The sequence below is a fragment of the Spermophilus citellus genome, assembly GCF_964194105.1.
Source record: "Spermophilus citellus genome assembly, chromosome: 15".
NCBI lineage: Eukaryota > Metazoa > Chordata > Mammalia > Rodentia > Sciuridae > Spermophilus > Spermophilus citellus.
Window position 1 is genome coordinate 38,320,368 of NC_138195.1, and position 15,341 is coordinate 38,335,708.

The 15,341-nt window shown below is 41.0% G+C and overlaps 1 protein-coding gene across 1 annotated transcript in view; it reads left to right on the plus strand.

The window, feature by feature from the left end:
* The window catches only part of REEP3 (receptor accessory protein 3), a 108,283-nt gene that overhangs the window by 71,425 nt on the left and 21,517 nt on the right, over positions 1 to 15,341 (plus strand). Inside the window, exons 3-4 of the mRNA XM_081267693.1 lie at positions 13,638 to 13,714; positions 15,203 to 15,323. Of these exons, the coding sequence (XP_081123819.1) occupies positions 13,638 to 13,714; positions 15,203 to 15,323 (198 nt within the window). The remainder of the gene's footprint in view (positions 1 to 13,637; positions 13,715 to 15,202; positions 15,324 to 15,341) is intronic.

Here is a 15,341-nt window from a genome sequence, read left to right on the forward strand (position 1 = left end):
AATTTTAAATACTATGGTCTTATGTCACAGATGACTCTATAATCTTCAAAAGAACTGGCCTAATTATAAGATTTTTTTCCCTTGGAAAATAAATTCCTTTTGATATATGAATGATTTTTTTTAAGATTCCATTTGAGGACTCTTATTTATAAATATTAAGTAATTATATTTATCACATTCTCTAGTTATGAAAAATATAATGGGTAAAGTGCTCCAAAAATGAAACATGGCTGATATTCATTGTGACCGCATTCCAGAGACATTTATTACTGAATAATTTGGAAGAATGGAAATTATGTTCTTTCTTGTTAAGTTAACCACGTTTATTAATTTTTTAATAAATTTTTTGAGCCACGTACTGTACTAGGCATTAGGTATACTCTTGAGAAAGAAAACAAAGTAAGCAAAGTAGAACATTGGACATTTTTATGTAGTTTTTCTGCTGACTTATTAGCATTTTTTTCCTTTAGGTATCGTATTGGCCTCCCACTCAGAATATATTTACTTCAAATTTTATGCATGTTCCTAACAAGCTCATTTATCTGATTTTTTGACCTATTAAAAATGGGGGGAGGGGAATTATTGTTGAAGTAACACATACCAGTACAGAATGATAGCTAACAGATTCATGGTTTGCCAAAGGATCACATAATCTAAAATTCTATTCCTCTGGCTCTACTCCAGTCTGCCACATGAGAACACCAACCCTTGTTACCTTTTGGTTCGGAGAGTCCCCTGAGTATATTTCATCCAGAGTTTCTGCTAATGGTAGTCGTCTTCTTTACTTCCTCATCATTGTGGTTCCCATACCCATCACCACCAAGCAGGGCATAAGTGGTGCCCTACGTGGCCCCTAAGAACACTCTGACCAATGCCTACCTAATGCTAAAACCTTTGCTGTGGTGGTCTTGCACTCTCAATTCTCACAGAGATTAGAGTGTGACCTCTCATATTGGGGGAGGCTAAGACACTGTGATCATATTATGCAACAATAATCCACTGAGAGACAAAATATAGAAATTTGTTTCTCTGTCATATAACAGTTCAGAATGAGTCAAGGAATTCATTTCAGCAAGGAATTTTCCTCATGCAGTTGAGAGAACTCAGGCTCTGCCCACCTTCAGCACACAGTTTCCAGGGCTGCTGTGCTCTCTGCCAGCCCAAAAGAAGAATATGTACAAGAGACACACCCCTCTACTCAAAAGCTTATGCTCATATTCTTTTGCTGAGAACTAGCCATGTAGCCCCACCTACTTGCAAAGGGGGACTCAGAAGCACAGACTCTAACTGAGCCACTTCCCAGCCATACTCTGTCACTGTACCTTTTTATGGTCAGCAAGATATTACCTCCATGCCTCTGTGTGTCATTTGTTGTTCTAGACTTCTCATTAGCCCTTGCTCTAACACTCCAAGCAGCTGGGGCTGTCATTGGTCCCAGAGCCTGTTCCATCTCCTCCCCCGGCTACTCCCTTTCCCACCACATGCCCAGCCTTAACACTGCAAAGTGAAGGTCTTGGTCCTCAACCATGAGCCACATCAACCCTTCTCTCAACGTAACCCCTTCTCTCTTACTTTCCTTGTATCCCAGGGAAGATATTTCCCTGCTTCTTCCTCATAAAGATGATGCTAGTAACCTTTTTTCCCAGTAACTTTAAAAATAGATTGTGATTTGTTAACGTCACCTTTTAATTTACTGGCTTTTATTTGCTTATCATTTTAATTATTTCTGTTATATTTGGTTAGCCCTTTATACCCACAGTTTCCCCATCATTGAATTCAACCAGCCACAGATTTAAAAAAAAAATTTTTAATTGTGTCTGTTCTGAACATGTACAGAATTACAGACTTTTTTCTTGTCAATTTTCCCTTATACTAAATAATATAGTATAACAGCTATTTACATGATAGTCACATTGTGTTAAATAGTATAAGTAATCTAGAGTAATTAAGGTATATAAGAGGATTTGCATTGATAATATGCAAACACTGTACCATTGAATGTAACAGAATTCAGCACCTGCAGATTTTGAACATGAACCACCCCTACCTTGCATATTCAGAGGAATAGCTATACATCCATAAGATTTAATTGTTTTCCTACCAATTTTTACATTAATATTGTATTTTGTTATTGGTGCTTTCATTTGATCTAATGAATATTTTGTCTTCACATGTCTAATTATCATTTTGTGTGACTTGCTTTTTTTTTTAAGTCTCTTTCTGTTATTTTCTTTGGGTAAAATCTTAAAACAGGGGGCTGAGTGGCCTTGAGGTATAGTTTAATATGATCCTTACCAAATCTATTAATGAAAGAGTGAAGCAATATATTTTCAAGGTTAATAACTTTCTTTGTCGTTGCTCCCATGAAAAACACGTTCATTGAATTACATTTAATTATTGCGAATGTTCAACAATATTTAAGTTTTGTATTTGTATTTCTGATGATAATGAAAAAAACCCTGAGTTCAAGAGAGCAGGTTGTCAGAAAATTTGTTCATTAAAGACAAATTAAAACTTTTTGTTTATATGAAATCATAGTCTATACCCTAGGAAAATGTCCAAATGCCCTATCAATTGAATGAATAGTTTGTTGGTTTGTGGTTGTTTTGTTTAACTAAAAAGGCAATGCCTTCTCTTTTTTTTTTTTTTCCTTTTTTAAAAATGTTTACGTTACTAGGCTATGAGTGGTGGCAACTACCTGTATGTAATCCAAGTAACTCATGGAGGTTGGGGTAGGAGGATCTCAAGTTCAAGGCCAGCCTCAGCAATGTCCGGAGACCCTGCCTCAAAAAATAAGAAGGAGTAAACGTGCTAGCTTAATGGCAGAGCACCTCTAGGTTCCAGCCCCAATATGACACACACTCACCAAACTGACTTTATTCAACAGTCTCACCAGGTTTTTCTAAACCCTCAAATTTATAAATAATTTTATTAGTAAGTTTTCCTCATAATATTCGGATCTTGACTCATACTGGGAGCTAGGACGTCTAAGAACAGCAGAATATTGATTTTTTTAATCACAGATACATGTTCTGTTTTTTATTTATTTATTTATTTATTTTGGCTTCATATTTCTGATATCATTTTTTTATTATCCAGTCAAGTTAAAAACAAATGTAAGTAATTGTAAGGTTTTTTTAATTTTTTTTTATTGGTTGTTCAAAACATTACATAGTTCTTGATATATCATATTTCACACTTTGATTCAAGTGGGTTATGAACTCCCATTTTTACCCCGTATACAGATTGCAGAATCACATCATTTACACTTCCACTGATTTACATATTGACATACTCATGTCTGTTGTATTCTGCTGCCTTTCGTATCCTCTACTATCCCCCCTCCCTTCCCCTCCCCTCCCCTCTTCTCTCTCTACCCCCTCTACTGTAATTCATTTCTCCCCCTTGTATTATTTTTCCCTTTCCCCTCACTTCCTCTTGTATGTAATTTTGTATAACCCTGAGGGTCTCCTTCCATTTCCAAGCAATTTCCCTTCTCTCTCCCTTTCCCTCCCACCTCTCATCCCTGTTTAATGTTAGTCATCTTCTCATGCTCTTCTTCCCTACTCTGTTCTTAGTTACTCTCCTTATATCAAAGAAGACATTTGGCATTTGTTTTTTAGGGATTGGCTAGCTTCACTTAGCATAATCTGCTCTAATGCCATCCATTTCCCTCCAAATTCTATAATTTTGTCATTTTTTAATGCAGAGTAATACTCCATTGTGTATAAATGCCACATTTTTTTTATCCATTCGTCTATTGAAGGGCATCTAGGTTGCTTCCACAGTCTTGCTATTGTGAATTGGGCTGCTATGAACATCGATGTAGCAGTGTCTCTGTAGCATGCTGCTTTTAGGTCTTTAGGGAATAGACCCAGAAGGGGAATAGCTGGGTCAAATGGTGGTTCCATTCCCAGCTTTCCAAGAAATCTCCATACTGCTTTCCAAATTGGCTGCACCAATTTGCAGTCCCACCAACAATGTACAAGTGTACCCTTTTCCCCACATCCTCGCCAGCACTTGTTGTTGTTTGACTTCATAATGGCTGCCAATCTTACTGGAGTGAGATGATATCTTAGGGTGGTTTTGATTTGCATTTCTCTGATTGCTAGCGATGGTGAGCATTTTTTCATGTACTTGTTGATTGATTGTATGTCCTCCTCTGAGAAGTGTCTGTTTAGGTCCTTGGCCCATTTGTTGATTGGGTTATTTGTTATCTTATTGTCTAATTTTTTGAGTTCTTTCTATACTCTGCATATTAGGGCTCTATCTGAAGTGTTAGGAGTAAAGATTTGTTCCCATGATGTAGGCTCCCTATTTACCTCTCTTATTGTTTCTTTTGCTGAGAAAAAACTTTTTAGTTTAAGTAAGTCCCATTTGTTGATTCTTGTTATTAACTCTTGTGCTATGGGTGTCCTATTAAGGAATTTGGAGCCACTTTGCTGAATTCATTTATTAGCTCTAATAGTTTCTTTGTAGACCCTTTTGGGTCTGCTAGGTATAGAATCATGTCATCTGCAAATAGTGATAATTTAAGTTCTTCTTTTCCTATTTTTATGCCTTTAATTTCTTTCGTCTGTCTAATTGCTCTGGCCAGTGTTTCGAGAACTATGTTGAACAGAAGTGGTGAGAGAGGGCATCCCTGTCTTGTTCCAGATTTTAGAGGGAATGCCTTCAATTTTTCTCCATTCAGAATGATGATAGCCTGAGGCTTAGCATAGATTGCTTTTACAATGTTGAGGTATGTTCCTGTTATCCCTATTTTTTCGAGAGTTTTGAACATAAAGGGATGCTGTACTTTGTCGAATGCTTTTTCCGCATCTATCGAGATGATTATATGGTTCTTATTTTTAAGTCTATTGATGTGGTGGATAACATTTATTGATTTCCGTATATTGAACCATCCTTGCATCCCAGGGATGAATCCTACTTGATCATGATGCACAATTTTTTTGATATGTTTTTGAATCTGATTCGCCAGAATTTTATTGAGGATTTTTGCGTCTAGGTTCATTAGAGATATAGGTCTGTAGTTTTCTTTCTTTGAAGTGTCTTTGTCTGGTTTAGGAATCAGGGTGATGTTGGCCTCGTAGAATGAATTTGGAAGTTCTCCCTCTTTTTCTATTTCCTGAAATAGCTTGAAAAGTATTGGTATTAGTTCCTCTTTAAAGGTTTTGTAAAACTCTGCTGTATACCCATCCAGTCCTGGGCTTTTCTTAGTTGGTAATCTTTTGATGGTTTCTTCTATTTCCTCAATTGATATTGGTCTGTTTAGGTTGTCTATATCCTCCTGTCTCAATCTGGGCAGATCATATGACTTAAGAAATTTATCGATGCCTTCACTATCTTCTATTTTATTGTAGTATAAGGATTCAAAATAATTTCTGATTATCTTCTGTATTTCTGAAGTGTCTGTTGTGATATTGCCTTTTTCATCCTGTATGCTAGTAATTTGAGATCTCTCTCTTCTTCTCTTCGTTAGCATGGCTAAGGGTCTGTCGATCTTATTTATTTTTTCAAAGAACCAACTTTTAATTTTATCAATTTTTTCAATTGTTTCTTTTGTTTCGATTTCATTAATTTCAGCTCTGATTTTAATTATTTCTTGCCTTCTACTTCTTTTGCTGTTGTTTTGCTCTTCTTTTTCTAGGATTTTGAGATGAAGTATGAGATCCTTTATTTGTTGGTTTTTTTCTTTTTTTAAGGAATGAACTCCATGCAATGAATTTTCCTCTTAGAACTGCTTTCAATGTGTCCCATAGATTCCGATATGTTGTGTCTGTGTTTTCATTTATCTCTAAGAATTTTTTAATTTCCTCCTTAATGTCTTCTATAACCCATTGATCATTCAGTAACCTATTGTTCATTCTCCAAGTGATGCATGATTTTTCCTTCCTTCTTTTATCGTTGATTTTCAGTTTCATTCCATTATGGTCAAATAAGATGCATGGTATTATCTCTACTCCTTTATATTGTCTAAGAGTTGCCCTGTGACATAATATATGATCTATTTTTGAGAAGGATCCATGTGCTGCTGAGAAAAAAGTGTAACTGCTTGATGTTGGGTGGTATATTCTATATATGTCAATTAAGTCTAGGTTGTTAATTGTGTTATTGAGTTCTATAGTTTCCTTATTCAACTTTTGTTTGGAAGATCTGTCCAGTGGTGAGAGAGGTGTGTTGAAGTCTCCCATGATTATTGTATGGTGGTCTATTAGACTCTTGAACTTGAGAAGAGTTTGTTTGATGAACATAGCTGCACCATTGTTTGGGGCATATATATTTATGATTGTTATGTCTTGTTGGTGTATGGTTCCCTTGAGCAGTATGTAGTGTCCCTCTTTATCCCTTTTGATTAACTTTGGCTTGAAATCTATTTTATTTGATATGAGTATGGACACTCCTGCTTGTTTCCAAAGTCCATATGAGTGATATGATTTTTCCCAACCTTTCACCTTCAGTCTATGTATGTCTTTTCCTATCAAATGCGTCTCCTGTAGGCAGCATATTGTTGGGTCACGTTTTGTGATCCATTCTACTAGCCTGTGTCTCTTAATTGGCGAGTTTAAGCCATTAACATTTAGGGTTATTATTGAGATATGGGTTATCCTTCCAGCCATATTTGTTTATTTATGTTACTGAATATGGTTTGTTTTCCTCTTTGATTATTTTCCCCCCTTTACTGTCCTACCTCCCACTGTTGGTTTTCATTGTTATTTTCCATTTCCTCTTCCTGTAATGTTTTGCCGAGGATTTTTTGGAGAGATGGTTTTCTAGCTGCAAATTCTTTTAACTTTTGTTTATCGTGGAAGGTTTTAATTTCATCTTCCATCTTGAAGCTTAATTTTGCTGGATACACAATTCTTGGTTGGAACCCATTTTCTTTCAGTGTTTGAAATATGTTATTCCAGGATCTTCTAGCTTTCAAAGTCTGTGTTGAGAGATCAGCTGTTATCCTGATTGGTTTACCCCTAAATGTAATCTGCTTCCTTTCTCTTGTAGCTTTTAAAATTCTCTCCTTATTCTGTATGTTGGGCATCTTCATTATAATGTGTCTAGGTGTGGATCTCTTATGATTTTGCACATTCGGCGTCCTGTAGGCTTCTAGGATTTGGGATTCTGTCTCGTTCTTCAAGTCTGGGAAGTTTTCTCGAATTATTTCATTGAATAGATTGCTCGTTCCTTTGGTTTGGAGCTCTGTGCCTTCCTGTATCCCAATGACTCTTAAGTTTGGTCTTTGAATGTTATCCCATATTTCTTGGATATTCTGCTCATGGTTTCTTAACAGTCTTGCTGAGCTGTCTATGTTCTTTTCAAGTTGAAATACTTTGTCTTCATTGTCTGATGTTCTATCTTCTAAGTGTTCTACTCTGCTGGTAGTATTCTCAATTGAGTTTTTAAGTTGGTTTATTGCTTCCTGCCTTTCTAGGATTTCTGTTTGTTTGTTTTTTATAACCTCTATCTCCCTGTATAGTTGATCTTTGGCTTCCTGGATTTGTTTATGTAATTCATTGTTGAAGAGATCTTTCATTGTCTGATTTTCCTGTCTAATGTCTTCCTTGAGACTCCAGATCATCTGAAGCATGTATCTCCTGAATTCTTTATCTGACATTCCATCTGCTGCAGATATTACCTCTTCCAACGTTGAGTTGACCTGCATTGCTTGTGGTCCTTTCTTTCCTTGTCTCTTCATAGTGTTCGCGTTTCTTTCTGCTTACTGAGACTGTTGTGTTATTGAATTTTCCCCCTGTATATTTGTATTACTCTTGTATAGTTGCAAAGTCTCCCGCGCAGGCGCGGGCAGGGGCTCTGCTCCTCCTCCAATTGGGGCAATGTGCCTACCACATCGGCAGGCCGCTGGGCCTGTTCTGCTGGTTGGTAGCAGGTGCGGGCGGTGGCTCTGCCCCTCTGCGGGCCGCTAGGCCTGTCCTGTCGGTGGTCGCAGTTCCGCCTCCTTTGCAGTCGCGGGCAGCGGCTCTACCCCTCTGAAGGCCACTGGGCCTGTTCTGCCGGTGGGTCGCAGGTCCACCTACCTTGCAGGTGTGGGCGGCGACTCTGCCCCTCTGCGGGTCGCTGGGCCTGTTCTGTCAGTGGTCACAGTAACGCCTACCTTGCAGGCGCGGGGCGGGGGGGGCAGCTCTGCCCCTCCACACGCTGCGGGGCCTGTTCTGCTGGTGGGTCACAGGTCCGCCTACCTTGCAGGCGCAGGAGGCAGCTCTGCCCTTCTGGAGGCCACTGGGACTGTTCTGTTGGTGGGTCGCAGGTCCGCCTACCTTGCAGGCAAGTGGGGTGGCTCTGCCCCTCTGCGGGTTCCTGGGCCTATTCTGCCGGTGGGTCGCAGGTCCGCCTACCTTGCAGGCGTGGTTGGCAGCTCTGCCCCTCCGTGGGCCACTGGTCCTGTTTTGTTGATGGTCACAGTTCCACTTACCTTGCTGGCGCGGGGGGGAGGGGGCAGCTCTGCCCCTCAGCAGGCTGCTGGGCCTGCTCTGCTGGTGGGTCGCAGATCCGCCTACCTTGCAGGCGCGGGGGGAGGGTGTGGCTCTGCCCCTCAGCAGGCCGCTGGGCCTGATCTGCTGGTGGGTCGCAGGTCCGCCTACCTTGCAGGCGCGTGGGGCGGCTCTGTCCCTCCGTGGGTTGCTGGGCCTACTCTGCTGGTGGGTCGCAGGTCCGCCTACTTTGCAGGTGTTGTTGGCAGCTCTGCCCCTCCGCAGGCCACTGAGCCTGTTCTGTTGGTGGTCACAGTTCCGCCTACCTTGCTGGCGTGGGGGGAGGGGGTAGCTCTGCCCCTCAGCAGGCCGCTGGGCCTGGTCTGCTGGTGGGTCGCAGGTCCGCCTACCTTGTAGGCGCGGGGGGAGGGCGCACACCTATTTGCATTTAGACAGTTACGCGAAATGGAGGACATAATGCTTGAGATGAAAGTTGGGGGGAAGGGGAAGGTAGGTGCTCTTGAAAAGAAAGAAGGAGAGGGAGATAGGTAGCATAGAGGAGAATGGAAAGAGCAGTAGAACTTGGAAGGGGAGAGAGAGAGGGAAAAGGGAGAGAAAAAAATAAAATGAAATAGGAAATAAAATTAGGTCTTAGAGATCCATTTTCTTCTCTTCCCGTAGGCAAAGCTGTGCCCTCTGGGCTGAGTTTTGCCCTCAATATGTCAACAGCAATCCCTGTAAGGCGGTTCCTGGGAGTCTCTCAATCCTGTTGGTCCAGAGCCGTTTCACTTCTACGGCCCCTCCTCCCCTTCCTCCTGCCAGCCAGCCAGGTCCTGCTCACCGGAGGCAGTTCCCCAAGGATTTGGTTACACTTTCAGCCCCACCGAGTGCTCTATTTCCCTAACTACTGAGCACTCTCTCTGTCATTCATCTAAGCCCCAGTGCTGTGGAGCTGTGGTCTGGGAGTCAATTGTTTAATTTTTCCGGACCCCTTTGGTGGGCACACCTTCGGAATCTGGCAGCTAAGACCATTGGTATCGCTGCTGGTGGTAATAGGAGTTGGGGGTCGAGGATCCCCTCTACTTCCCTCAGCCCCTACAGTCACAACCACTCTGCTGGCGGTAGGAGGAGTTGGGGGTCTGGAGTGTCCTCTGTTTCCCTCCGCCCCTACCGTCACACCCTCTCAGTTCGCGGTTGGGGGAGTTGGGTGTGGGGAGTCTTCTCTGCTTCCCTCTGCCCCTGCAGTCACGCCCACGTCACTGGCAGTAGGGTGAGTTGGGGGTTGAGAGTCCTTTGGCCCTTACGGTCACGCCCACGGAGAGATTTTGAAGTTTCCTGGTTGTTTGTATCTGATGTGGGTGGGAGTCACACACCTGCTAAAGTAGACTCCGCTGGGAAGGAATCTCTTTGGCCGTACTTTGGTGACTTCCCCTCTCTGCTATGGCGGGCCCCTGGCTCCTTGCCGGAGTGTCCGAAGGGAGGGGTGGAACTGGCTTGTCTCTGGTCTGACACAATCTCTGGTTTTAGTTCCCAGTTCGCTATTTCGTAAAGGCTTGGTTAGATTCCCTTCACGCTGTCTGGGGGTGGGGGGAGCCGTTCGCCGGGTGGGCGGGGCTGTTAGCAGAGCCGGAAGGGCACGGGCTGTCTGCTGGGCCAGGCGGGGACACTTCTCGCTGCGCCGGGCCGCCGGGGGCTGCCTGTAGAGCCGGGCAGCTGTGGCCGCGTGTCTAAGATCCGGGCGGGCGGGGTGGCCGTTCACAGAGCGAGACCAGGGCCTCCCCGGGACGGTGGGATGGCGGGTGCCGTCTGCGGGTTCGGGCGGGCCCCACCGCTCTGGGCCGCCGGCCGCTTGCAGAAGCGGCTGGTGGCTGCGGGACTGGACCTCTGCGCCTGCGTGGCCGGCCAAGATCCACTTGTCTGGGACGAACTGACACTTCTAATAAACCTACCAATTCCCAGCAGGTCCCCTCTTAACGGAATTTTGCTAGAAGTTTCTCAGTAGGTAGACAGCAGCTGTTCCAATGGGTCTTTCTGGTCCCGTTAATGTGGAGACATTGGAATCGCTGCTTCCTCGCCAGCCGCCATGTTGGATCCCCATGTTCTGTTTTTTAGAGGTAAATATTGTATATGTTAAAGAACTTACTTGTGAGTTTTAAATTAACTGATGACTACATTTGAAAACTGAAGCATGATACTTTTGAAAGCTTTGTGACATGTGAACAGTTAATTGTTCATTCAAGAATATCATCTAGTGACCACTATCTGTTTAGTTCTTTTTACCTCTATTCAATTCCATTAACAGGTAAATTGCAACTGGAATTACAAAAATGGAGTATTACTTATAGTTGTTATTCCTTTGGAGGATCACAACCATAATGATAGCTGTGAAATAATGAAAAAGAGCAACCTTGACTTAAATAATTTTATTTTTCTGAGGTTTGTAAATCTCATAGAAGAAGAACCAAATTTAATTTAAATTTTTTGGAGAGGTAATAATGTTGATACTGAAATCCCTGTGCTGAGTATAGGAGAGGAAGAAGACCAGGAATTCCTAGAAAATTCAGAAGATTGATCTCGTGGCAGCCACTTGTTTAGAAAGATGCATTGCTGGGTATAGTGGTACATCCCTATAATCAGTCTCAGCTACTGGGGAGGCTAAGGTAGGAGAATTTGCAAGTTCAAGGCCAGCCTGGGCAGTTTATTGAGACCCTGTCTCAAGATATAAGTAAAAAGGGCTGGGGGTGGGGGTGTCAAGCTTCAAGGTGGACTCCGCCTTCTTCAGCCATTTCCTAAGTCCCTAACCAAAAGCAACTTATTTATTTTGGACCTCGGTAAAAAGAAGGGAGTTTACCATGTTATTTGTTTTCAGACTCTACCCCCAGGGAGCACTAGGGTTTCTTGGAAACTTCTCAAGAGTCTTAGTGTAGGTTGAGTTGGAGACCCAACCGGAAAAGTTTGATTACTTCCAAGGTCCCCATCCAGCTCTATAAAAGCACATTGTTCTGTTTGTATCCATTTTTTCTTTATTTATTTTTTGAGAAAAGGCTTATAGCAAATCGGGGTAAAGATAACTTTGTGAGTTAAAAGTACTTAGTATTTGGATTTGGAAGGCTAAGTGAATGAACTCAGAGGAGCACCACTTCCCTTTTTAAAAAGGGTGAGGGTGGGGTGGGAGGGAAGAAAAGGCAATGTCCACAGAGGCACTCAAAGGATTTCAGCTCTGGAAGAAAATCCTCATCTTGGACAAAAGCTTGGAACTGGTAGCTGTGAGAGATTTAAAAGAAGTCATGAAAAGTAAAAAGAACATTTTGTCTTTCTCTTTTTTATTTTCAATAATCTCATAAATCAATTTCCTTGTACTTCAGATATAAATAATGTACCCTATTATTTGCTTTGGCCAACTTTTTAAGCTTTCAGAATTCTCTGTACATTAAAGCAAATTGGTATTGTTTATATTTCACAATCCAGTTGTTTCAGCAAGTATTCATGGCTATTATTAATTGATTTGTCTACCTAAATAGAAAACTATAAAAACTACTTGAGTTATAGTCTGATACTGTCCATGAAATATGCAAACAAACATCTCTATAAGCTAAATATTTAGACCAATATTCTAACTGCTAATAAAGGTCTAATTTTATTTATTTATTTAGTTAGTTAGTTAGTTAGTTAGTCAGTTATTACTTTCTCATTGTTACTGATTAGGATGAGAACAAGAGGAAGTAATGGTTATTCTTGGACCCCACATTCTGCAATTCCTCTGTTTTCTCTCTATAAATGGTTTAATTGGTTAACCACTTCCAGAATCAGATAGCCATTGGATCCAAACCTTAAGCAAGTCATTTTGACTCTTTGCCGCCATTGTCTTCTCTAAAATGGAAATAATTACATTTCCTGCTCCATGATGTTTCTGCAGGGTTAAATAAATTGTAATATGTGATATACTTAACAGACTCTAGCTCATGGTTGACATGGATATTGCATATCTACTATTATTAAGCAGAAAAGCTGAAATTAGTGAAACTTGAACCTTCATGGGAGATAAGAAAGTCTGCTAAGGTAGAGGAAAAGGTATCAATCTGGGGGAACATATTCTGGAACAATTAATCTGACAACAGTCTATGAAAAAATTAATACAAAGTGACAGCAGAGTGTCAGGGAGTTAAGATGCTCTAGGCCAAGCAAGAGATGAAAATGTCCTGAACTATCCAATGGAATTGGATTGGGAGATAGATGCAAAGTCAGGCTTTTATTAGGGCAAGAGGAAGAAGACAATACCTTTAAACTCTCAAACTGAATGACTGGCATTATGGGTATTTCATTAATACAAGTACAATCCCAGGATTATTCTTTGATTTCTGAACATTTTCTGTATTTTGAGAAATAAGGAATGCAAAGTTTTAGAGACTAATGAATATTAAAGTTGGTCATATCACATTATACTGTAATATATGTAATAAGTAACCAGTCATCTTCATCAAGAAATGTGTAGATCGGGGCTGGGGATGTGGCTCAAGCGGTAGCGCGCTCGCCTGGCATGCGTGCGACCCGGGTTCGATCCTCAGCACCACATACCAACAAAGATGTTGTGTCCGCCGAGAACTAAAAAATAAATATTAAAAATTCTCTCTCTCTCTCTCTCCTCTCTCTCACTCTCTCTTTAAAAAAAAAAAAGAAATGTGTAGATAACATCTTTTAAAGAACTTTTCTTCAGTTAAGATAAACATTTCCTTTTTATCCAGTTATTTGATTTAGATTTCTATATTGTATCAGACCTTAGAGTTTTGTTATTCTTTGATTGTTGTATACCAAGATTGTTGATATAATGATCTAAGGAACTCAAATATAAAATCTGTTTTTTGGGGGGAGGGGATATCAGGAATTGAACTCAGGAGCACTCAACTACTGAGTCACATCCCCAGCCCTATTTTGTATTTTTTTAGAAACAGGATCTCACTAAGTTGCTTAGAGCCTCACCATTGCTGAGGCTGACTTTGAACTTGTAATCCTCCTGTCTCGGCTTCCTGAGCTGCTGGGATTACAGGCATGTGCCACTGCACTCGGCAACAAATCTGTTGAAAACTGGGCCATCTCCTTCTGCATTTGAACCCAACATACTATATCTCTAGAAATACACATATATTTATGTAGTATTTCTCAGTTGTGAATAATTTTAGTCCATTGTTTGATTAGTATATTTATTATTTCCAGGTTCGATGGATGATGTACTGGATTGTTTTTGCCCTCTACACTGTGATTGAAACAATAGCAGATCAAACGGTTGCTTGGTGAGTTCTACTGTTGGGGACTACAGACTTATTTTCAGTGTCCTGAGTTTTTGTCCTGCTCCTGCTGTTAACTAAGTGAATTTGATCAAGTTACTTCATATCCAACATCTCATTTTCTTCATCTGCTTTCTCCATGAAAACATTACTTTCCACTCCTCAAATAAAGGCAGATCATTCTGTTCCCAAGAATTCCAGTGAAATCAAGAAGCTTGGTCTGGTGGCAGCTGCTTGTTTAAAAAGATGCAGCTCAATAGTAGAGTGCTTGCCTAGTATGCACAAAGCCCCGGGTTCAACCCCCAGTACTGCCAAAAAAAAAAAAAAATGTGTAGAAAAAGCTTAATGTGAGTATTGAAAGTGTACACATTCCTCGGTTGCACTGTGGCAGACATGCTTTGTTGACTACACAGTAGTCACTCCTCACTGACACCTACTTGTCTGCCTGTAAATCAGAAGAACCCAGACTTATTCAGTTTATCCTAGGTATTGGCTCCTTATGGACCATAAGACAGATTAGTTAACTCTAAGAGTGCTTAAAAAAAAAAAAAATTCACCCTAAAGTGCGTTAGAACAACAGACAAGTATTTCTTCCACATGCTGCCTGAGGGCAAATGGTTGGCTGGAGCTTTGTTGGCTCAGCTGAGTTTTAAGTGTCTTCTCATTTCAGGATCAAGGCTGAAGAAGCAGCTGTTCTCATGGTAGAAGGCAAAAGCTTAAAGCAAGAGGTTGAGGACCTTGGGGTGAGAAAGTCAAAGGGTATTGGAAGGTTCTGCTTGCATTTGACATATGTCACGTTCCCATTCTGTTGGCCAAAGCATGTCATCTGGCTAAACCCACAATCATTGGTTGGGGAAGTGTACTTAGTCTATAGGAAAGGTACTAGGAAATCATGGGGAAAAGGGCACAGATGTTAACTGGAATTCCCAGTCTACTATCTGGGAGTAATTCCATTTCCCCTTCAATTGCAAGTGAAATATTGCAGTTCTGGCAAGGTAGACTGGAGAGGAAGTTTTCTTGGGGTTCTGAGAAAGATCAAGAGGTGTGCATATGAGGTCTGCATTGTGCACTTGGAGCATATAAAGTGTCCTGATGTTTGGAGGTATGTCCTATACTTCTATGGCAACTTAGCTCCACAGACAGAGTGGGTATATGTTACTGCCAGGGCTGGATGGCAGAAGGGGCTGTTAATGCCCTCTCTTGACAGCTACGGTCAGTTTGACAGCTTGCCCATGCTTGCTTCAAAGGAAGAATATTGTACTAGAAGTTGTAACCTTCTGAGGGCATTAGTGCACTCTGGTTAACTCATTTGTCAATTCATCAATTTGTCAATTCATTTGTCATTCAGTGTGCCCCTGATCACACTACTTTCTACATGTAAAAACTTAACATAGAGAATAAACTTTTAAGAAGTATTTTTGTGTTTTCCACATTATAGTTACCCCCCATCCCCACTGGAAATATTTTCGTTTTTTTTTTTTTTTTTCTTGTTAGGTTTCCTTTGTACTATGAACTGAAGATTGCTTTTGTCATATGGCTGCTCTCTCCCTATACCAAAGGAGCAAGTTTGATATATAGAAAATTCCTTCATCCACTTCTTTCTTCAAAGGAAAGGGTAAGATATATAAATTAT